Source organism: Pseudophryne corroboree, chromosome 6 (assembly GCF_028390025.1).
Source record: "Pseudophryne corroboree isolate aPseCor3 chromosome 6, aPseCor3.hap2, whole genome shotgun sequence".
Taxonomy (NCBI): Eukaryota; Metazoa; Chordata; class Amphibia; order Anura; family Myobatrachidae; genus Pseudophryne; species Pseudophryne corroboree.
The window spans coordinates 731,365,398-731,389,076 of NC_086449.1; the positions used below are offsets into that span (position 1 = coordinate 731,365,398).

A 23,679-nucleotide genomic window follows, 5' to 3' on the forward strand; every position below is an offset into this window, starting at 1 on the left:
GGGGGTATATTTACTAAAGTGTGGCTTTTTAGAATTGGAGATGTTGCCTGTAGTAACCAGTCAGATTCTAGATATTATCTTCTAGAACAGGGGTGGGGAACCTCCGGCCCGTATAAGGCCCACCCGCTTCTCTCAGTGAGACACGCCGCCGGCGGCAGCGTGTCTCAGCTGTCAGGACAGGGAGAAGAGCGCGGCGGCGGCGTGTAGGACTTGAAACCAGCCGCCGGTTCGTGAGCCAATCAGAGCTCGCAGACCGGCAGCCAATCAGGAGCCGCGGCTGCCGGTCCGCGAGCTCTGATTGGCTCTCGAACCGGCGGCTGGTTTCAAGTCCTACATGCCGCCGCCCAACATAGCCGCACTCTCCTCCGTGTCCTGCCGAAATGAGCAGCAAGCAGCACGGGGTGGGGGGGTGGGGGGGGTGGCATTTGTATACCTGGCACTGTAGGGGGCATCTGTATACCTGACACTGTGGGGAAACCTGTATACCTGGCACTGCGGGGAAATCTGTATACATGGCACACTGTGGGGGGCATCTGTATACCTGGCACTGTGGGGACATCTGTATACCTGGCACTGTGGGGGGCATCTGTATACCTGGCACTGTGGGGACATCTGTATACCTGGCACTGTGGGGACATCTGTATACCTGGCACTGTGAGGGGCATCTGTATACCTGGCACTGTGGGGGCATCTGTATACCTGGCACTGTGGGGACATCTGTATACCTGGCACTGTGAGGGGCATTTGTATACCTGGCACTGTGGGGGCATCTGTATACCTGGCACTGTGGGGGGGCATTTGTATACCTGGCACTGTGAGGGGCAATTGTGGATCTGGCACGTGCCATTTTAACTGGCCACACCCATTTTTTGGCACGCGCGGCTTCGGCGCGCACACTCAGTACCTCTAAGGGACAGACCTACTGGAGGGCAGGGAAATTTTTTAAGGTGACAATTTTTGTATGGCTCCCGAAGGATTTTATAAATATCCAAATGGCCCTCGGTAGAAAAAAGGTTCCCCACCCCTGTTCTAGAAGGTGCCAGCTAAAAGTTAAGAAGAATCTGATTGGTTGCTATGAGCAACATCACTTCTAACAACCCTACACTTTAGTAAATATACCCCTAGGTGTATGAGAGAACATCTGTACAGCCCCTGTGCCCTGTGCTTCAGTGGCCCCCTGAATGGCGCTCAAGCCGTCAAAACTAATCGCCCCAGGTGGCTCACGTTACATCAGCTCACTACCTGCTGCTTAGAGCATCTTACAGACACTCCAAGCAGAAGAACAGATCCCACCACACTAGGGGAGAAGATACAGCGTCTCTCACCATACAGTGCGGGAGCCATGAGTCGAAGGTGGGCGCGGACTGTATTCAAGAGCAGGTACGGCTGTTACCGGCCCCAGGCCATCCCGCCCTGTGCAACCGCACCATGGTGAATTTCCTACTAGGCACGTGCCTAGGGGCAGCACTTGTTTAAGGGTGGCACTTGGATGCTTGGGTTGGTATTGTCTGCACAAAAAGTAACTGCAATTTACTGTACCCTACGCCAGTGTAGAACATGCACATACTGCCCCTGTAAGCTGTCCCACTTGGTAACTATGTACAGTATATATAATTAACAATAAAAAAAGTTAGTGGCTTTTTTATTATTCTAATAAATTGGCCATCATCAAATGAGGGCTTAAAATCAATCAATTAAAATAATAAAATGAGACAGGTGGGGGATGGCCATTACTGTTGTGCCTAGTGGCGCCCTCACCCCTAAATCCGCCCCTGGTCCTGCATCTATATATAATCATATCCCAAACTCCATAACCTGACTCGCCTCACTTGCTTATGCCACACAATAGTGCCTCCAATAGGAAGACATCATCACTCACACAAACACATTCTTACACCTAACCTGTACAGTAGTTTCAATCACATAGTGCAACCCAAAGATATTGCATGATATTGCCGATGCAGTGAGGACGGAACAAGATTTGTTCCGTCGTTCATTACATCGGGCTTGTGTGTACCGGCAATATGGCATGAAATAGCCCCGACTATCTGCCTAATTGCCGGTGATATAAGTGTGTGCCCACCCTTAGGACCACTCTTAGATCAGCTTCATAACTAGCACAGCTTGATTGCTATCCCTTTTCTATGTTACAAGCTCTATGCTTTTAAACATTCACAAAAACCTTCAGATGTCATTTATTAAACGCCAGCGCTACACAAACCTTTGCAACTGAAATTGTGAAGTGAATATGAAATAAGTTGTGGATAAAAGTGGACACTTACCAACACACTTGTCTGTAATAGGAGAACATTGTACTAATAAAGGCCCTATTATTTTAGCCTCAACCTTGCCGTATGGGCAATTCTCATTGTACCGAAAGCACAGGAGGCAATCACGAGATCACCTGTCAGGATCCCGGCGGTCACAATGCAACGGTCAGAATCTCGTGAGGCGGTGAAATACAGCTGTCGGAATACCGGCGCCACAGGCTTTTCTCTCTCTGTGGGTGACCACAACACCCATGCGAGTGCAGCGAGCCACCAAGCCTGCAGTGAGCCCACAAGGGGCTTTCTAGCGCTCGCCATGCTGCCGGCATACTGGCAGATGGGATGCCGCTGTTGGTATACTGACAGCCGACATACCGGCCGCCAGTAAAAGTATGTATTCCGAATGCAAGGATCACTTACAGTGACTAAAAGGAAACTGCTCCATTGCATTTACAAGGGTTGGATATTTATAACCTTAAAGAAGGTTTCTAAGATGTGCAGGTTCGGATTTACCTGGATCTCAAAACGGCATCTTATTGGCTCTCGGATGTCACATGTTTTGGATAGCCAATAAGAAAAATCCAGATAAATCTGAACTTGCGTTAATTCTGGCGTTAAGAACCAAGTAAATCGGAAACCGCGCATCTCTATTTATAACACACACATATCCCAAAGTCAGCACCGGCATGTATTGTTATAATGCCACCAATAGAAACGGTGGGTGTATTTTGCATAGTACGTGTACAACTCACAACTCTGCTCTGTTCTCAGCTCAGCTTAGGAGGTGGAGGTGGGGGGTAATTAGGGCAGTAAGTGAGTGGGAGGGTGCGCCACGGCGCTACTACAGCTGGTGAGACATTGAGTGACTCGTTCACTGGCACTGTCATCTCCGGCCCTTAAGCTAAGCAAAACAGGACTCTTTCAAATTCTTTCAGTTCCGTGTTGATCTATTTACCCTTTGGCTAAAACTGCAATGAGCTGCAGTCCACAGTAAGGATGGATAGAGAGCACTGATGGATCATAACCATCGAAGGTTTCCTCCAGATGGTAAATAGTTTTAGCATAAATGGTAAGAGTTCAGATGGCAAAATCCCATTACATACAAGAACCATCACTGGTTTAATCTACAATGGTTTCCACTTGATGATTAAAATCCATTAATCATTGATGGGTAACCTGTGTATTGTATGGTCATCCCTAGTCCATGGACAGTATGACTCAAGGCTCTGGACCATACACGCAAGTCTTAAGTCACGTTCTTATGTACCCTTATTAATGTGCCTTTCAGACACTAGCATATGCCTGTAGAAGGCAGTCTAGTGACCAGACCAACACAGGGCCTAAATCATGCTTGTAAGTAAAGCAAAAAAGGCAAGCAACTGGGCAAATCAATATAGCACTGCAGGTGGGGCAGATATAACATGTGCAGAGAGATTTAGATTTGGGTTAGGTCTGTTTAAATGGAAATCTAAATTGCAATGTAAAAACAAAGCTGTCTAACATTTGTGGGCCACATGTAGAAGCAGCCAGTAGTAGTTACCCTGCACAGAAATAATATAAATGTATTTGCTCCCCTTGCATGGCAGCTTGGTTTGTTCCAAACACAAAGTTACTTGCTTATTTTGCTTTACTTACAAACATGAATCAGGCCCACTGTACAGACAACAGCCGACACGAGGATCTCCAGCTAGTGTGGAACTGCTACAAGTCTCAACATGGTACGAGACCGTGTACTCTCCAGAGGCAACCTGTACTCTCCAGAGATGGTTCATCTACATTTCCAGTATTCATGGACAGGGCCACCATCTGGGTAGCATGGATGTACACTTGTAAGGAGCCCTGGCACTCAAGGGAGCCTGGCCCTGATCTGACATTTCACCGAGAGCTTTCTCCCTCACTCATCACTTTGTGATTGATTGTACCATTATCCTGTCTCCAAACCTTAAGCCATGGTGGCTGAGTTAAATACACAGATTGCAAATTATTTTTGGTCTCCAGAAAAATGGCTACTAGTCATTAATAGAGGCACACTGTAAATTCACCTTTGAGTGGTAAAACTGTAGAGGACTGAAACAATGCAAAACATACTTATACAGGAACCCAAATAAATATCATTTCATGCTGTTTGTGTTGGTTTTATTCTTATATCATTTTTTTTTTTACATTTTAAATGACAGATTCCCTTCAGTTTGTTTATCTGTTTCCATTCTAGCAACAGTTAACAGAACATATATGGATAGTTTGTTTTCTCTTAAAAATGGATGACAGACATATCAGACATCACTTTCTAATGGACCAGACGTCTGTCTTCAGCCTGAAATCAGATCTGACTGTTACGCATTGAACAATATTTACATACAATGTTAGTCAAATACTTCAGACAATATATTAGGACAGACGAGATGTTGACAAATCATCTATACAGAAAATCATTGTCAAGGTATCATGCTCCAAAAAAAACAACATTTTAATATATTCATTATAAATAGTATTGACGTTAGGCAGTTATCTGTGATTTTTGGATAGTTAACAAAAGTGTTTAAAGCATTACAGAATAGTGTTTTATCTGTCAACAGAACCAGTTTTATCACTGAACACACAAGGCACGTGCCTATAGGTCACCGTAACAATGGAAACTCCAATTGTTCTAGTTATGCCCTTAATAAGTCATTTTACCTATAAAACTTCTGCAAACGCCAAGCACTGGAAAATGGCTAGCGAAACTCAGAGTACCTATAGGCACCTACAACTTAAATCTGGCACTGCTGGTCAAAGCTATACAACAGCTCTGTATTTGATCGTGTGACTTGATTTTCCCAGAAGCCACAAACATCAAACATCATCACACATTAATATTCGTACAATGTTCCAAAAATGACATTGCATTGTGGAGGTTCTATGACATCTACCAGTCATTAACGCTTTAATGGAATCTGTCATGCTGACCTATATGGACAATGCCCTATTTCCTTCAATATGGAAAAAATATTTTATTTTATTATCAGCCATAGTTTCACAAAAGTTTTTTTTTTTTTTTTTTTTTACTTTTTACATTTAATTGGTCATGCAAATTGATTGCTAAGCAAAAAGAGCCCGGGAGAATGTGGCACTCAACAAATCTGTGTTTTTTGTTCTTTTTTCGGCACGCACTAAAGTAATTTTTGACACGTACAACAAAACATACATGTAAAGACATGGTCATTTTTTTGTCATCTGAGATGTCTTCTTACAATAACAGATAAAACAAGAGATAATGCTTTATAGGTAAATGAAAACAGTGATCCTTGTGGCTTTCAGTACCTAGATACTGCCAGGCACTGGTTATCTCAGCAATGCAGTAAAAATAATGACTTTATCTTACAAGAATAGAGGAAAACAAAAACCTTTTGCACCATTTTTACTATGTGATGTAAAATCTAACACCTACAATCAATATAACATATTCACAGTGAAACTGAATTTTGTGGGTATTCTGGTACTTCACAAATGGAGCGAATAACTGCGGAATTCTTGGCAAAATTATATACGATAACACCATGCAAATCTGAGTTTGCTTAATTTGTTCAACATAACTACGGACATGCCAATTTTCTAGCTTTTCAAAACTTTTTTTTTCTCTACCTATGAGAGTTAACGAAGACAGTACACATGTTTTTGCAATCTGTTCCATCCTGGAAAAAGGCAGCAATCTGAATAAAAGATTTTTTTTTTGTTTGTTTTAGACTTGCAGAGTTCACAGAAATTTATTCCAAGTCCTTGGACATTTGGAAATAATAAAAAGTCACTGGTCGGACATATTACAACTTTTCTGAGAAATGAAAAGTATAGGATAAGAAACGTTATGGATTGTTTTTTGTTTGTGATTTTTGTATCCTACAAGGCCACCCCAATTTTATTTTTTATTTTAGAAATCTTTAAAAAGTCTCACCGTTAAAAGGCTTCCAACTTAAATCCATCGATCTATTTTTTTTAATAGTTCCATACTGATAATCAGATCTATATACTGTTTCCCTCCTTTTTCATGAACATAGGAGAAAATAAAGAGCTTCGGAAATGCTCAGAAAAAAAAACAAGAAAATATATAATTTTTAAATAGGGCATTTAGAATGACATCTAAGAACATACTTTTATTATATTTATATCTATATCTTTTGTTATATATTTTCTTGTTAAGTAGCTTTATTTGCTCATTTCTGTGTTGACACCATCATGTTTGTTTTTTTTGGAAAATGTAGAATAATTCTTTTTTTTTTTAGGTAACTGTCTTTTATAACAAAAATAGGAATTATATTTTTATATTTCTTTTGAGATTTCGTTTTTCAAGCTGGGAAGATCCAAAGTCCTTGCCTTAAGCCATTGGCAAAATAGGAAATTCGTTGAGTTAAGAGCCAGTAATCTTCATTTAAGCCTTTGCGCGTAAACACTATACACTGTCCACCGGAGAAGCTGCCGACTCTATACTATAGATCCTTTGGAAGAAGATAGATGAATAGACTGTACCCGTATTGCCAACGTCCTTTGTAAATCCCCTAGCACATCCTGGCCTGTTGTCTCGCAGTTCTTATCATACAAAAGTTGCTTAAAGGCTTCGTTTTCAATAAGAAGCATCATGTTTTTCAAGAAGTATCCTTCACAGTACGATGACAGCTCCGGCACACCGAGAAACTGCAGGAACAGAGTTATAATGATAAGAATCGGATTAGTCTGAAGAATACCGAAACAGGACGACTAAGAGTTTCTATCCAACTTGAATGACATTCTTTTTAATGAGATACAAGAAAGTTATTTAAGTCTACTTTAGTACATCAGGATAATTAAAAACACATTTGACTTGTGACGTTTGGCCCATGCTAATAAAAAAGAGGATTTGTCCATTTGAGTTAATGTATCAAGCAGTATAAAGAGTAGAGTAATCATGGTGACCAATCAGTTTTGAGGTAGAATTTATTATGTACCATCTAGAAAAGGATAGGTAGAAATTTGTTGCTATGGGCAACATCTGCACTGGTTCACTTCTCCACTCTTTTCACTGCTTGATACATCAACGCTTTTGCAACATTTGAGAGTGTTTAAATCATAAGACATGCCCGTAAACCTTTTAGCGCAGCTCCTGCAGTCCAGCTGTACTGTCCCAGCTTTAAATCAAATCTTCGACCTAATTAAAACCTATTACTGTACACCAAGTTAAACTGCACTTACATGATCCCCTGCAAATTCCCGTACAGAATGCTCTTCAAACTCCTCACCCTCACACACAAGGCCCTCTCTAACTTCACTGCTTCCTACATCTCCAGCCTCGTCTCCGGTCAGTCAATGACCGTCGCTTCTCCTCCACCAACTGCATCTCACACTGAAATCCAGAATTTTGCCCGTACGACCCGCCTTCACTGGAACACGCTCCCTCACTCCATCGGGCTCTCCCCGACCCTTCAAAGCTTTAAAAGCATACTGAAAACCCACCTGTACATCATAGTGTTCCTTTCCACCACATAACCTTATCTCCAGGTTTATTATTTACTAGCTAATTACCCGTGCTTCACTACAGAATTTCAAGTATTTTCGTGCACATAACTTTAATTTTGACAGACTTCCTCGTAAACTAATTAGACTTACAACAGGACATGCTCTGCCCATCGCTGCCAATCTTTGTCAGGCCGCTCCTCCGGGCATGCCTTCCCCAGATTAATGCTGCCAAAAGGCTAGCGCTGAGGAGAATAATCCCCCTCCTTCTCTACACGTCTTGCCTCTGATACTGCCCTGCTGAGTGCTGTAAATGCTGGGATGACAGGCTAAGTTCCGCCCGCTCTATGTTAAATATGTAAGGTTTGCAGGAATAGGCTGACTCTATTCCTAAGGGCCCTAGGTCTCCATGCTTAGCTTCTTAATCTCCTTAATGCTCCTCCTTTGAGGTAAAAAGGTGAAGATTTTCGCACAACACTTAAGGGCCCCATACACTAGAACGATAATGCCCGATTTCATCCAATTTCGGGCATTCAGGCCGATATATCGGGTGAAACCGGGCATTTTGGATGTGTTTCCGATCCGATATGATGAGGGTCGGATCGGCTCCCCTAGATCGTTAGTGCTACACTCGTGATATGTCGGTTCCCACAGGCATGGCTGGGATCGCATAAGATATATCACATGCAAAATGTACCAAATCGTTTGGAACCAGTCCCAGGGAGCTCCCGGGAGAGTTCAAGGGAAATCGCCTCTGACTTCAGCCTCAAGACATATTGCTGTAGTGTATGGGGGCCTTAAAGGTCACTGGAGGAGCTGTCTGTGCCATTTACACAGCAGATAAGCAGTTGCTGACTACCAAGCTTTCCTTTAATGCATTTAAGAGTCAAAATATCTATCTCTCCTTTCCTCTGAGAGGATCGGCAATGTTTAGTTCAAGTGACAGGCTAACCTCTGATAATTGAGACAATATCCTCTCCTGACTGGAAATAGGTTGGTTAAGTACTTATATATGAAATCTATATATATATATATATATATATATATAAAAGGCAAATACCACTGACTCATCACAAAATCTCCTGAATCATAAGGCTGCACTTCCTTGCCAGTGGCAGTTTTAGAGCAGCCATTATTCAAATAGGGGAGCCACAGTGTTTGACAGTGTTTAGGAGTGGTAGATGATGTGGCTCCCCTATTTGAATAATGGAGTGCCCTGCAATTGCCACTGCAAGGAAGTCCAGGAACAGAACATTGTGTCCTACCCCCGGCTGGGTGGGCTGTCTTAACTCTCCTCTGTAAGGGGCGGAATTATCTCATCCTTTTCAACCGTTTTGTGGGTGCAATTTTGAAAAATCCCTTCTTAGTGGGTGGCTACGTCACAAAAGCAAGCTACTGTCCAATAGTCAAGTCCTAGTACTTATGGTTCAGGAGATTTTGTGATGAGTCAGTGGTATTTGCCTTTAATATATATATATAGATTCTATACTATTATTTGCACTGTATAAATGATCTCCACACAATACAAATCATATCGGCGTGATATTATAAAACCATAATAATAAATAGAGCCCCAGAGGAAACAAACAGTTGGTTGAAACGAATGTCGGGCAGGCTGTTGCCGCTGATCCCTGGACTTTTCATGGACTCCATGTGAGTTTAAAAAAAAAAAAAAGAGCTGCATAAATGTGAGCGCTTGTTCTACATGAAAGTGAGTGTGTATAGTGTGTATATATATATATATATATATATATATATAAAGCAGAATTTGTGACAGTAACATGGACATAGAGATATGGACACTGTTAAACATTCAGAATCAATGTGTACACCGGAGTATAATAAGATTACCTTGGCATGGTTATAAATATCCACGCAGTTCTCTGTATTAATGCTCTTCGCACAGATAATCTCACAGTGGCGCTGCAAAGCTTCCAGGTGAAAAAACTTACTGGCAGACAGCAGCTGCAAAGATAAAGATTGTGAGTATAATAATCCCGATCAGAGCGGAATATTACCTGTAGTAATAAAGTCATCTCAAGCACAACAATTGGTAATAAATATTCTCAATATACTCTCAGTATTGGATTATCCACTATTAGGAAGTTGGCATGTCTGTACTTTATTGGCCTCATCTGCAGCAAACAGTAAATGGATTCTTTTCTAAACATCTGCGCCCAGTGTAGCCTGAGCATCTAATTTACTGAAGACTTCCGCAATCTGCATCTTACCTCCATGATTTCATTATTTTTAATGAGAAGTGATTCTGTTCCCCCACAGTACAGGTATTGCATGACCAGCTAGAGAGAAAAGAAGAGAGACGCAGTGTAAGTAAAGCAGACATTTTGTAGATGTCCTGGGTATCGGATCTTATTAAGATACCTGTAGTTATGTCAATAGAAACTACAGATGTGTACACTAACATCCCTACACGTTAAACAGCCCTTCTATTCACGCCGCGGAGCGTCTTCTTATGTGGCTTTTTTTCATTAAAATACATCTGATTTGCAAAATGATGAAGAGGTGAATATGATGCACAAGCAGACTCTGCTGATTAAAATATTCCGCATGCCTATTTTCTATATGCGACTGCGGCTGTATCTGCATATGAAATGGTTTTCCTAGAAAACGTAGCATTTCGTATGCAGATACAGCCACAGTCACATAGTGATGCAAATAAGATGCATTTTTGCCCTCCCCCCCAAAAAAAAGACGTCAGACGCTAACAGAGTTGCACGGGACATGTCAGCTCACTCACGCCAGGCATCTCCCACTGGATGGTGTATTGAGGCAATATGTATGAGGACACATCTGTATATTGAGTTAGAGGGAAATAAAAGTAGATTTATGACTATTAAATGAGTTTTATGCCCTCAGTAAACCTTGGTACATTATTTTGTCTTTTGGGCCCTTGCCTACTATTGTGTTGCTTATACTGACTGGCTCCTATATCACACAGTCTGTCTGGTTAAGTTGTTTATTAGTGTTGGCCCCAATAATGAAATAGATCCTATTCTGTGCTCCTGTGGCCTAATTCATATTGGTATGCAAACCAAATGGTTTATGTACAAATGCGATGGTTGTGGGTATGCGCAGCGCCCTGTCAACCGCAGCATGACTGATACGCTGCAGTGTTTGGGGGGAGGAGAGGGGGCGGCACCCGGCACCGTTCTTCAAAATGGGGGTGCATCGTCACTGTTGAAGGTGTGTCAGGTCAATGAAGACCACCTGGACCCGGGTGTCCGGATCCTACGCCCAGTCGGCATACGCTTCAGCTTACACAAGCTGACTGGTGTCTGAAACCATCACGAAACGTGATCCGAAAGAAATGCAGTCTCTCTGAGTTTCAGTCATTCGTCCGGAGTGCCGCCGTTGGATGGGTATGTGATACACGTTGATTGCTTTTGACGTGTAATTGGAAGGCACCCGGCCAAGTTTAGACTATTTCTCGTGGAGTGCCGGATTCTGGCTATTATATATATATATATATATATATATATAGATTGTCTCTGCAGCTGTGGTGGGCGGTCAGAGAGGGACAACACTTACTGTAGACAAGTACATAACACGTTCTCTTTTTTTCCATGAAAATAAAGTTTTTAAACACAATTATGTTGTCATACTACTTAGCACACATGCTCTGCGAGGAGACTTCACATAGAAACATGGAATTTGCAGCAGATAAGAACCACTTGGCCCATCTAGTCTGCCCCATTTTTCTTCCTTTAGGTAATTTCAACCCTATTTGATCCTTATTTCTATGTAAGGATATTCATATGCTTATCCAAAGCATGTTTAAATTGCTCTGCTGTCTTAGTCTCTACCACCTCTGATGGGAGGCTATTCCAATTATCGACTACCCTTTATGTGAAGTAATTTTTCCTTACATTTCTCCTGAAACTACCTCCCTCTAGTGTCAGTACATGTCCTCGTGTTCTAATACTTCTCTTCCTTTGAAGAATGTTTCCCTCCTGTACTTTGTTAAAACCCTTAATTTATTTGAAAGTTTCTATCATGCCCCCCCTTTCCCTTCTCTGCTCCATACATGTTAAGATCTTTTAGCCTTTCCGGGTAAGTTTTGTGATGTAGGCCCTGCACCATTTTAGTTGCCCTTCTTTTTACACTCTCTAAAGTATTTATATCCTTCTGGAGATATGGTCTCCAGAACTGAACACAGTATTCCAGATGAGGCCGCACCATTGACCTATAGTGACAATAGTACTTCTTTCCTGCTACTGATTCCTCTGCTGTGCAACCAAGCATCTGACTTACCTTTCTCATTGCTTTGTTGCATTGCTTCTCTGCCTTTAAGTCACTTGATATAGTGACTCCAAAATCCCTTTCCTCCTCATTAGTTTCCATTATAGCACCCTTGATACTATATTTAGCTTTTGGGTTTTTGAGACCCAAGTGCATTTTTTAGCATCAAACTGTAGTTGCCACTTTGTTGACCAATCCTCAAGTCTACCTACATTATAAATAATTTGTTTTACCCATCCTGATGCGGGTCTACCCTGTTGCATGTCTTTGTGTCATCTGCAAAAAGGCATACTTTTCCTTTAATACCATTTGCAATGTCATCAACATAGATATTAAAGAGCACTGGCCCAGAATATCATTGTCCCATTCTCCCCATGATATTATCTTCCGCCTTCTGAAATTCCGGGTGCATCTCATTGCCAAATTAAACTGATTCGCCACATTCTCTACATGCCAGATTGCTGCGGATTGGAAACAGCCTTCTGCTCCCTCAGTGCAGACCAGGCTCAGGATCTGGCATGTCTATAATATGGAATTCATGTCAAGCATGTCAATCATTATCACCGGCACCCCTCTCTCTTTTCCTAAAATATGGGATCCTTGGCCACATTTACTTAATTGATTAGTTGTCTCTCTCCTGTTTTACCCCAAGCAAAACTCTCCCATCTGGATCTATACTCCCTCTCTCACACACTAATCCTCACCTAGCGGACCGCCACTTCCGAGCCCCGGGTTTGTCATTTTTTTTTTTAGCTTGAACACAAAATTGATACAGGTTTGTTCTCTTTGTGAGCTGTCTTCTTACTTTTTGTCTTACTTATACCTGGCATTATGGATATTCTACTCTACCTGTTAATGTCTATGACATTTATTTGCTACCTGTACTGTTGGAAAATAAAGTCTTAAATAAAACATTTTTAAAAAAAGAGCACTGGTCCATGTACATATCCCTTCAATGCTAACATTTTCCTCCATAGAATGCACTCCATTTACTACAACTGTCTGTTTCCTATTCTGCCTTACTCAATTCTAAATATGCTATATCTACGCCTTCCCTTAATCTATTATTTTAGTCACAGAGTCAAAAAAGTCAATAAGATTTGTTTGGCATGATTTCCCGCAAGTAAATCCATGCGTTTGGGATCCTGTAAATTGTTTGATTTAAGATATTCCACAACTCTTACTTTTAATAATTTTTCCATTACTTTCCCTGCTACTGATGTGAGGCTTACTAGTCTGTAGTTACTTGCTTCTTCCTTGCTTCCACTTTTGTGCACTGGTACTGCATTCACGCTTTTCCAGTCCTCTGGAATTGCACCTGTAGCTAGTGACTGGCTGAATAATTCTGTTAATGGTGCTACTAGCACATCTTTAAGCTTTTTTTTTTTACTATCGATGGATGTATCCCATCTGGTCCCACTGATTTATCTACTTTCAGTTTTGAGAGTTTTGTTAGGACTTTCTCCACTGTAAATGTACTTTTCTCCACTGATTTATCCACTTTCAGTTTTGAGAGTTTTGTTAGGACTTTCTCCACTGTAAATGTACCTTATTTTTATGAATGTTCTTGGAACTTAACTGTGGCCCCTTCCCCTTTCTTTCTGTAGTGAATACTGAGCAAAAAAAAATTACTTAGATGATCTGCTCTAGCCTCGTCTCCCTCCACCAAATTCTCACTCTCTGGGGGGGTATCCAATTAGAAGTGAAACAAGATCGGGTGCGAAAAACAGCAATTTTTCTCCCTTTTTTCCCAATGTTTCACTGATATTTTTTTAGAGGCAATTTGGATCGCCTGTAAAAAAAAATAGCTTTTCTCCCAAAAACACACAGATTCAGTGAAACCTGTGCTTTTTTGGTAGGAACATCACTGTATTTGCATGAAAATGGGTCTGTTTTCAGTCGGCTTATCAGGGTTAATTAGAGAGCCTTGATAAATTACCGCAGCTAACTGTGTATCCCCCTTTGTTTTATTATTCCTCCATTTGATTTTCTCCTTTAACTTCTATACTTAAAAAGAGTTTTGCCCCCTTTTTCTGCTGTGCCATTTTCTCCTCAGCTTCTGTCTTTGCACGCCTGATCAATATTCTCTGGAAATATTACCCATGCCACACGCTAGTCCAGGGAGGCAGAGGGAGATTAGGGAGGTAAATGAGTGGCTTAGAGACTGGTATAGGAAAGAGGGGTTTGTGTTCTTGGAACACTGGGCGGACTTCTCAGTCAGGAGCCATCTTTTTTGTTGCGATGGATTGCACCTGAATGAGGAGGGGAAAGCAATGCTGGGGGGAAGGATGGTTAGAAGGTTGGACGAGATTTTAAACTAGATGCCTGGGGGGAGGGATTAGAAAGAATTAGAGGGACAACTAGAGAGAGAAGAAAAGAGGGATGTAAAAAGTATAATGGGGATGGAGAGGGGGAAGGAGTAAAATAGTTAGCGATGGTAAATTAAGGAAAACTCAAGTTCCTAAGGAAACATTATCTACAACAAAACTTGCAGATCAGGGAATTACTAAACTTAAGTGTATGCTTGCAAATGCAAGAAGCCGAACAAGTAAAATGGGGGAATTAGAAATGATTGCACTTAATGACCCATATCATATCATAGGCATTACAGAGACATGGTGGGACGATTTTCACGACTTGGCAGCAAACATGGAGGGGTACACCCTATTCAGGCGCAACTAATAAAAAGGGAGGGGGTGTTTGTCTTTATGTTGAGCCATTCTTAAAACCGTATTCAAAAAGGTCATTTACGAGGGCACTGGAAATAACGTGCAGTCACTATGGGTTGAGATTTCGACTGGGGTTAAAGATACAAAAAACTTTTAATAGGGACATGCTACAAACCGCCAGATATTAGGGTGTCTGATAAACTACAACTCTTACAGCAAATCGAAAAAGCTGCAGGAATGGGGGAGGTCATTATCATTGGGGACTTTAATTACCCAGACATAAATTGGAACACAGAAACAGTAAATACAGCTAGGAGTAACAGTTTCTTAAACATGCTAAAAGATCATTACTTGTCCCAGGAAATCGAGGAACCAACTACGCATAGGACTATACTGGACCTAGAACTAACCAGTAATGAGGAGATAATATCAAATACTAAAGTAGGGGAGACCTTGGGAAATAGCTATCATAATGTGATCACATTTGATATCAGCTTCCAAAAACAACATTATAAGGGTTCTAACTAAAACTTTAAACTTTAGAAAAGCTAATTTCAACTTGCTGAAACAAGCAATGAAGGACATCAATTGGGAAATTGTGTTTCATGGTAAGAATATGGCTGAAATGTGGGATGTTTTTAAAACTGAGCTCAATAAGTACACTTATTTGTTCATTCCCAAGGTCAACAAAAACAGGAGTAGTAAATTCAAACCGATGTGGCTAAATAAGAAGATCAAGGAACAAATGGATAAAAAGAGGCATGCTTTCAAAGCATTTAAGTCTGACGGGAAGGCGAAATCATTCCAGTTCTACAAGGAATGCAACAAAAATGCAAAACAGTAATCAAATCAGCTTAATTAGAAAACGAAAAACAAATTGCAAAGTAGAGTAAAACAAACCCCCAAAAGTTCTTTAAGTATATAAACGTTAAAAGGTTAAAAAAGGAGAATATTTGACCATTAAAGGGCGAGTTGGTCGTCTTGATTAATGATGATAGGGAAAAAGCAGAGTTATTGAATAAATTCTTTTCATCAGTATTCATGAGAGAGGACCGGTTGACGAGAGCAGAGTACAAAATACGCTATAATAAAGACCCGTTGCTAAGTACTTTGTTAAAGGAGGAAGTAGTCCGGGAGAGACTAAGTAAAATTAAGATAAATAAATCTCCTGGTCCGGATGGACTTCACCCCAGGGTTCTTATGGAACTTAACTCAGAGCTATCGAGACCCCTATATTTGATTTTCAGTGAGTTAATTACATCGGGAATAATACCGAAGGACTGGCGTATAGCAGAGGTAGTCCCAATATTTAAAAAGGGAATTAAAACTCATCCCGGTAACTATAGACCGGTAAGTTTGACATCTATAGCGGGGAAAATACTAGAAGGTATATTAAGGGATAGCATACTAGAGTACTTGGATACCTCCAAGGTTATTACTAGGATTCAGCATGGTTTTGTGAAGGACAGGTCATGTCAAACTAACTTAATAAGCTTTTACGAGAAAGTGAGCGATAATATTGATCAGGGTAAAGCAGTGGATGTGGTCTTTTTGGACTTTGCCAAGGCCTTTGATAAAGTCCCACATAAGAGACTAATTTTCAAATTAAGAGATCTTGGGGTAGGAAACACTATTTGTACTTGGGTGAGTAATTGGCTGTACAACAGGGAACAGCGAGTGGTGATTATTGGGATGTTCTCTGAATTGCCTCAGTGCTCAGTGGAATACGCAGGGTTCAGTACTAGGGCCATTGCTGTTTAACATATTCATTAAAGACCTAGGAGTGGGCCTAGAAAGCACAGTGTCAATTTTCGCAGACGATACTAAACTATATAGAGTAATTAATTCAGACAAGGATGTTGAGTCTCTACGGAATGATTTATCTAGACTGGAGGTCTGGGCAGAGAAATGAAGAATGAGGTTCAATATAGACAAATGTAAAGTTATGCACTTTGGGACTAAGAGCAATAGGTCAGCCTATAAACTAAATGGGGAAAATGTAGGGATAACGGTAGTTGAAAAAGATTTGGGGTTGCTCATCAATAATAGACTTAGTAGCAGTACGCAATGTCAAAATGCAGCAACAAAATCAAATAAGGTGTTAGCATGCATAAAACGGGGAATGGAGACTAGGGATGAGAGTGTAATCCTGCCACTGTATAAATCATTGGTGCGGCCACATCTGGAATACTGTGTACAGTTCTGGGCACCTCACTATAAAAAAACATATCTTGGAACTCGAAAAGGGTTCAGAGGTGAGCCACCAAACTGGTTAAGGGGTTAGAAGCACTGAATTATGAGAAACATTTTAAAAGGTTAGATTTGTTTACACTGGAAAAGAGGCGAATGAGAGGGGACATTATTAATATTTATAAATACATAAAGGGACAATACAAGGATTTTGTGTATCAAAAAAATGCTACACAGGACACGGGGTCACCCCCTGAGGTTAGAAGAAAAAAAAATTCATACACAACGGAGAAAAGGGTTCTTCACAGTAAGAGCAGTAAGGATTTGGAATTCTCTACCAGAGAAGGTAGTAATGGTGGACTCAATCAATAAGTTTAAAAATGGACTAGATAAATTCCTAATTGAAAGAAATATCCAAGGATACAACATTTAAATTATATAAAATTTTATAATACAGGTTGAACTCGATGGACATTTGTCTTTCTTCAACCTCAACAGCTATGTAACTATGTAACCTGCTTAGCCTCTTTCCATCTGGCAAGATACACCTCTTTTATTTTGAGTCTGCTTATATTTCCTAAAGGGCATCTTTTTTACTTTCACACTAGTTGATACCTCTTTTGTGAAAGACACTGGCTTCCACTGTCTGTGCTTTTTCTAAACGTTTTCATAAAAATGTCTGTTGCTTTTAGTATTGTAATTTTAAGTTTTTCCAACCTCTCCCGCACTCCTTTCAAGTTCCTCCAATCCGCCAATGAATCGCTTAAACATCTCCATATTTTTGCAAAGTCAGCCTTCCTAAAATCCAACACATTTGTTTTAGTGTGTTCAGACCATACAGCTTGCTGGTCACTGGATCCTACAGTAGGCTCTCACCCACATATATATCTGATATCCTGTCACCATTAGTGAGTATTAAATCTAATATTGTGTTATTTACAAATTAATTCCCTCCCAATTGCTTGAGGGATGCTCCCTGTAAGGAATTTAGAAATTTGCCACTTGTAGTTGAACTTGCAAAATACCCCTCCCAATTTACATCATGTATATAAAATCTCCTATGATTACTACCTCTCCCTTTAAAGCCATTTTAGTAATATCCAGCAATAGGTCCCTGTGCAATTCCTGCCCCTGGCCAGGTGGTCTATAGATCAGGGGCTCTGCCAAAAGTCAGATATGCATTTATATAATCTTGACTAGAGGTACAATGCTCTGTAACTGGATCTCCCAGCAAAAGAACTGCACGGCTTGCAGCTGGTATAAAACGTAGTTGACAGGCTGTAAACCAACCAGGCCCGTATCGCCGCATAACACCCATTCTCTACTCCCTCCACTGGCTGCCAGTAAAATGGCAAATCACTTTCAAGATTGGCATACTGACTCTAAAAGCCCTACATGACCAGGGCTCTAGGTACCTGAAGCAACTTTTGATCCCATACTACCCCGCTCCATTACTGCGATCTGTAGATAAAGGACTTTTAGCAGTCCAACTGTTTGGAACTTACTTTCCTGCACAGTTCGAGTGTCCCCCACTCTAGAATCCTTCAAAAACTGACTCAAGACTGTTTACTCAAGCATTCCCTTAATATCCCTTTAGTATCTCCATGCCCCCTGTATTTTATGAAAAGCTTTTGTGTACTTTATTGTTTCTGTACTGTATTATGTTCATTCTATATGTTAAGCACCTTGAGTCCTATTGGAGAAGGAACGCTAAATATTATTATTATTATTATTATTATCATCATCATCCCCAGTGCTAATAGTGCCCTTCTCCCGGTATCTATGGTCACCCAATGAGCCTCAATTTTTTCTTCAATACCTTGTATTAATGTAGCATTTATGCTTTTTTTTCCACATACATTGCTACCCCTCCTCCAATTCCTCCAATTCTGTTCTTCCTAAATAAATTGCATCCTGGTATAGCTATGTCCCAGTCATGATTCTTATTACACCATGACTCTGTAATACCCACAATATCCAAATCATCCCTTGTCAGTATCACAATTAGCTCTGGAATGTTCTCTCCTAAGCTCCTAGCATTTGCACACATAGCTTTAAGGATTTTGATTGTGCATCTGTTTATACCTAGCCATGTTCAGACAGTACATAACAAAATGTCATGTCTAAAGTTGAAATTACCTGTTTGGTGATGTTCTTCAATGTCTGGTCACTTTTTTTGTTTTTTTTACTGTTCAGAAATCACACTTTGCCCTTTACAACACGGCTGCACCTCACTAAGTCAGGGTAAGACAGACTACAGCTGACCACGAATGGCCAAATGCCTCACTGTGGAGGGACTTTCTGAACTCCCTGTATATATGTATCATTATATATTGCTGCTGTCCTTCTACAAGCTGAATAAACTGTCAAGAAGAAAGTTCTGGTGAAATAGATTCTGCAAGGGGGGTTTATTAATCCTTTTCTACAGTGGGGATAGTCTGAGTATCACATAAGTTATGCCATCTGCATTGACTATGTGGTTCTATTAATATGTTGTGCATAATTCATAAACCACTGTAACCAGGTATGTCAAATGAAATTAAAGTAAATCTTACATTGAAAATGTCAGGATCGTGTCTACATAATGAAACACTGGCAGACATAGATTACCGCAATGTAGTTAGTGTTCTTTATTTCAGTCTGGACTGATTGTGTTCTGGCACTTTCTATGTGAATGTACCATGGGCTCCCACCAAGAGAAATGTACCTATAGCTACATGTTATATACCTGCCATCTGAGATATCCCGTGAGAGTGGTGGAAATGGGAAGTTCAAGGTATGGTGGTTGTGGAAATGCATTTTGTGTCACGACAACCCTACACAACTGCACAGTGCTGAGATTATTGCTTAGGTGACTGGCCGAATATTCTCCTGAGATAATAATAATAACAACAATAAATAAGAAAGGTAATAGTAATATGGGACAAAAGTAAATGGTCATTTATGTCTGCTGTGGCGTGCCTGTCCCTGTTTATGAATTCTCTTCCATGTTATGTACTGTATACAGGTTGAGTATCCCTTATCCAAAATGCTTGGGACCAAAGGAATTTTGGATATCGGATTTTTCCGTATTTTGGAATAATTGCATACCATAATGAGATATTACGGTGATGGGACCTAAATCTAAGCACAGAATGTATTTATGTCACATATACACCTTATACACACAGCCTGACGGTAATTTTAGCCAATATTTTTTTATAACTTTGTGCATTAAACAAAGTGTGTGTACATTCACACAATTCATTTATGTTTCATATACACCTTATGCACACAGCCTGAAGGTCTTTTAATACAATATTTTTAATAACTTTGAGTATTAAACAAAGTTTGTGTACATTGAGCCATCAAAAAACAAAGGTTTCACTATCTCAGTCTCACTCAAAAAAGTCTGTATTTTGGAATATTCCGTATTTTGGAATATTTGGATATGGGATACTCAACCTGTAAAGAGTATTCTTGTTACCTAGGAGACTGTAAATATCTCAAAAGCACTAAGTATACTGACAGTTATTTTCTGTTCCCAGTAATAAAGCTTTTTAGTATACAGATGTGTCCACATACAGCTATCCTGAAATTGTGTCAAATAGCCACATTTGGCGCACCACAGACTTTGCGACTAAGACACACAATGCGCCCGGCCAGTTATGTACTGAATTTGCTTCTTAGTCACATCACTAATGCAACAGAAGTAGAATGCAGGGTTCCTTGGACGCTGGCAATGCATGCAGCTGCTGTATGCGGCTCGGATACTAACCTGCGTACAACATCCCACCATGCAGTGCTGTGCCTAATCTGCGACTTTATAACAACTCCACTATGGCAGAAATACTAATCCAAAGTGACCTGGACACTATGGGCAGTTTTCAATTGATTATCGCGACCGATCTCCTATATAAAGTGACGGGATATCTTCAATTGTATCTAGTTTTCACAATGATCGTGCCTGTAGAGGTCGGGTTTGGTAGCGTAAAGGAGCTAAACCTGACCAAAGCGTTCGGCATGATCATGGATCACTCTTTTCACATTTCAGCTCGTCACCCCCTGGGGGTACAAGCTGAAATGCAGAAGCCGGCAGCCATCGCGCCCGAATGGAGCTACAATTGAATAACTCTGTTTGGGCGCCATCTACTGGCTGCCGTCGGAAAAACAATTGAATTCCGCCCTATTAGAGACTTTAGATGCAGCTATGATGTGACACAGTTGCTAACTTCTGAAACATGTACGGAAGTCTGGGATTCGCTACCTGTGGTGGAGCATGTAAGGCGTGCCATGGGTATCGCGCCAGATGGTGTAGGAGGACGCACTTGTATGTAAGCATTTAGCATTATTCCTAGACTGGCCTCAGATCAGTTATTACATACAGTATATCAGCCACATAACAAAATACATTACACAGACAAACTGTGGGGCAGATGTATTAAGCCTGGAGAAGTGATAAAGCAGTGATAAGTGCAAGGTGATAATGCACCAGCCAGTCAGCTCCAATATGTATATTGACAGTTAACAGCTGATTGCCTGGTGCGTTATCACCTTGCGCTTATAACTGCTTTATCACTTCTCCAGGCTTAATACATCTGCCCCAGAGGTCTGTTACAGTCAGGAAACTACTGCACAATGTATTTTGACTTAATGGTGCAGTGGTCCTTTATATGATTCAGAGGGGGAAATGTATTAAGACTTGGAGAGAAATAAAGTACCAATCAGCTCCTAACTGCCATGTTACAGGCTTTGTTTGAAAAATGCCAGTTAGGATCTGGTTGGTTGGTACTTTTTTCCTCCACTTTATCTCTCTCCAAGACTTAGTAGATCTGCCGCAGAATGTGTTACAGATTTATACGATTACATGTTTCACACATTTACCTGAAAGATGTGATATTTCACATAATTGATCTCAATGCAGCTGTTCTCCGTAGTAGGCTTGTTAGTAAGAAGTGATTTAAACCTAAAAACAATTAATAGAATTAAATAGAAATTTCCTAATCACCAAAGAATGAAGATAACAAGTAGCATGAGATGTACTATAGTGACTTCACATGAGAGCTGATCTGGATTACATATGAAAGCCTGTGTGCTTGATTCAGAGATGGACGCAATGGTGCTGTTGTACGCAGAGGAACGCATGCATCTAGTCCCCACTGCACATGTGCTGTGATGTTCTCGCAACGCCGGTTACAGGGAGGATTTATTAGCAGTCAGTGAACCAGGGAGAGGTTGTGGGAGGTAATGGGTGAGTGGTGAAGCAAACACAGGCAGACCGCGACCGTTTCAGGGGCGTGTCATAGTTTGCGACTGCGATCCTCTACACAGTAAACATGGCTATGGTGTCTTACTTCCGATGGTGATGCTGTGCAACCCTAGGGTTATTCAGATGGTTGATAATAAACCGATGTTCGTCCGATGGTTGCGTCTTTGTACACTATTGGCAAATCTGAAATACCTCCAGTGGGCGTCTTAGGGCCCGATTCAGACTTGATCGCTGCTGTGCGTTTTTGCACATTGGACGATTATCGATAGACTGTGCATGCGTATGCACCGCAATGCGCTCGCTCATCTCCAAACAACAGGCATCCCCGAACAGCGTCAGGCTGTTGCGAAAATGTAGATCACGCGGGCGTTCGCAAGGTGATTGGCAGGAAGAGGCCGTTTGTGGGTGGTAACTGACCGTTTACTGGGAGTGTCAGGGAAAATGCAGCTGTTCCCAAGCGCTTTCAGGGAGGGTGTGTGACGTCATCTCCGCCCCCGATCAGTCTGTTCTCATCGCACTGTAGGAGTAAGTCCTGGGCTGCGTACAGACTGCACACACTGGTAAAATCATTCAATGGTGAGTGAGGTGGGAACAGATTTGCAGCTGTCCGCTGAATGAGGGACATTTGTAGCATGGCGTACACATGCGATCGTACACTTGCACGGGCAAATTTACACTCCCCATGGGTGGCGATTATCTGATTGCAGGACAACAAAATTAGCAGCTCAGCGATCAGGATTGAATTACCGCCTTAGTACAGATCCTGGCGGCTGCAACATTTGCATATTGTCGTACAGATTCGGAACTGCGACGGCATTTGTGTCCCTTTCTGAATCTCATTTATGAATATCTAAAATTAGGTTTTCTGATGCTTAGCACATAGAAAACATTAAGTTACATTAAGGTCAGTAAGTTACATGCTTTAATAATTCACCAAACTTCCAAAAGTCCTTGCTTTTAATCATTATTTGTATTAACATCTTTTAAGTTGCTGTTAGAACACAATCTATTAAAAACGAGTTTCCCTGAGACGTGTTAGACACCAGTCCGCCACGCTGCGAAACTGCTATGTAGAGCTCTGACTGGATGAACGCACAGGTACCCAACTTCATCCTCCTATCATTATTAATATTTGTCACAATAACCCACCTACAGCAGCTATTGTTGATTACCCTGATCCAGTTGTAACAGACTACAGAACATGTTGTTCTATATAAATAAGTGTTAATAAATAAATGACACATCTCGCCAATTATACCCACCTTTGGTGCTTGCCATTCGGTTCTGTCACTGTATGGAGAACAGTCACTGACTATGGTGTTATAATACACAAGTGATGCTAATATCTCTATAAACTTCTGTAAATAATATCTGTTTTAACAGTGAGTTCTGATGTCATCACAGTGTTTACTAGGAGAACCTGTGTATTATAAGCAATAATACTGTATATCCCGTTACCAAAAACTATTATGGATGTTATAAATCACGCCAGACATCGATGACCAGCACAAAAGCAGTCAACAACCTCATACCTTTGTTTGGCCACTCTACTGCGCAGTGACTTATAGAAGGGAATTCAATTATT

The 23,679-nt window shown here is 40.9% G+C and overlaps 1 protein-coding gene across 2 annotated transcripts in view; it reads right to left on the minus strand.

Annotated features, from left to right (window-relative positions):
* Positions 1 to 4,381: 4,381 nt before the first annotated feature.
* ABTB3 (ankyrin repeat and BTB domain containing 3) overlaps positions 4,382 to 23,679 on the minus strand; it is a 386,831-nt gene continuing 367,533 nt past the window's right edge. For both annotated transcript variants that reach the window (XM_063928455.1, XM_063928454.1), the window contains 4 exons: positions 21,710 to 21,791; positions 9,959 to 10,027; positions 9,579 to 9,692; positions 4,382 to 6,932 (listed from right to left, as the gene is read on the minus strand). In XM_063928455.1, the coding sequence (XP_063784525.1) occupies positions 6,723 to 6,932; positions 9,579 to 9,692; positions 9,959 to 10,027; positions 21,710 to 21,791 (475 nt within the window). In that variant the 3' untranslated portion in view covers positions 4,382 to 6,722. The remainder of the gene's footprint in view (positions 6,933 to 9,578; positions 9,693 to 9,958; positions 10,028 to 21,709; positions 21,792 to 23,679) is intronic.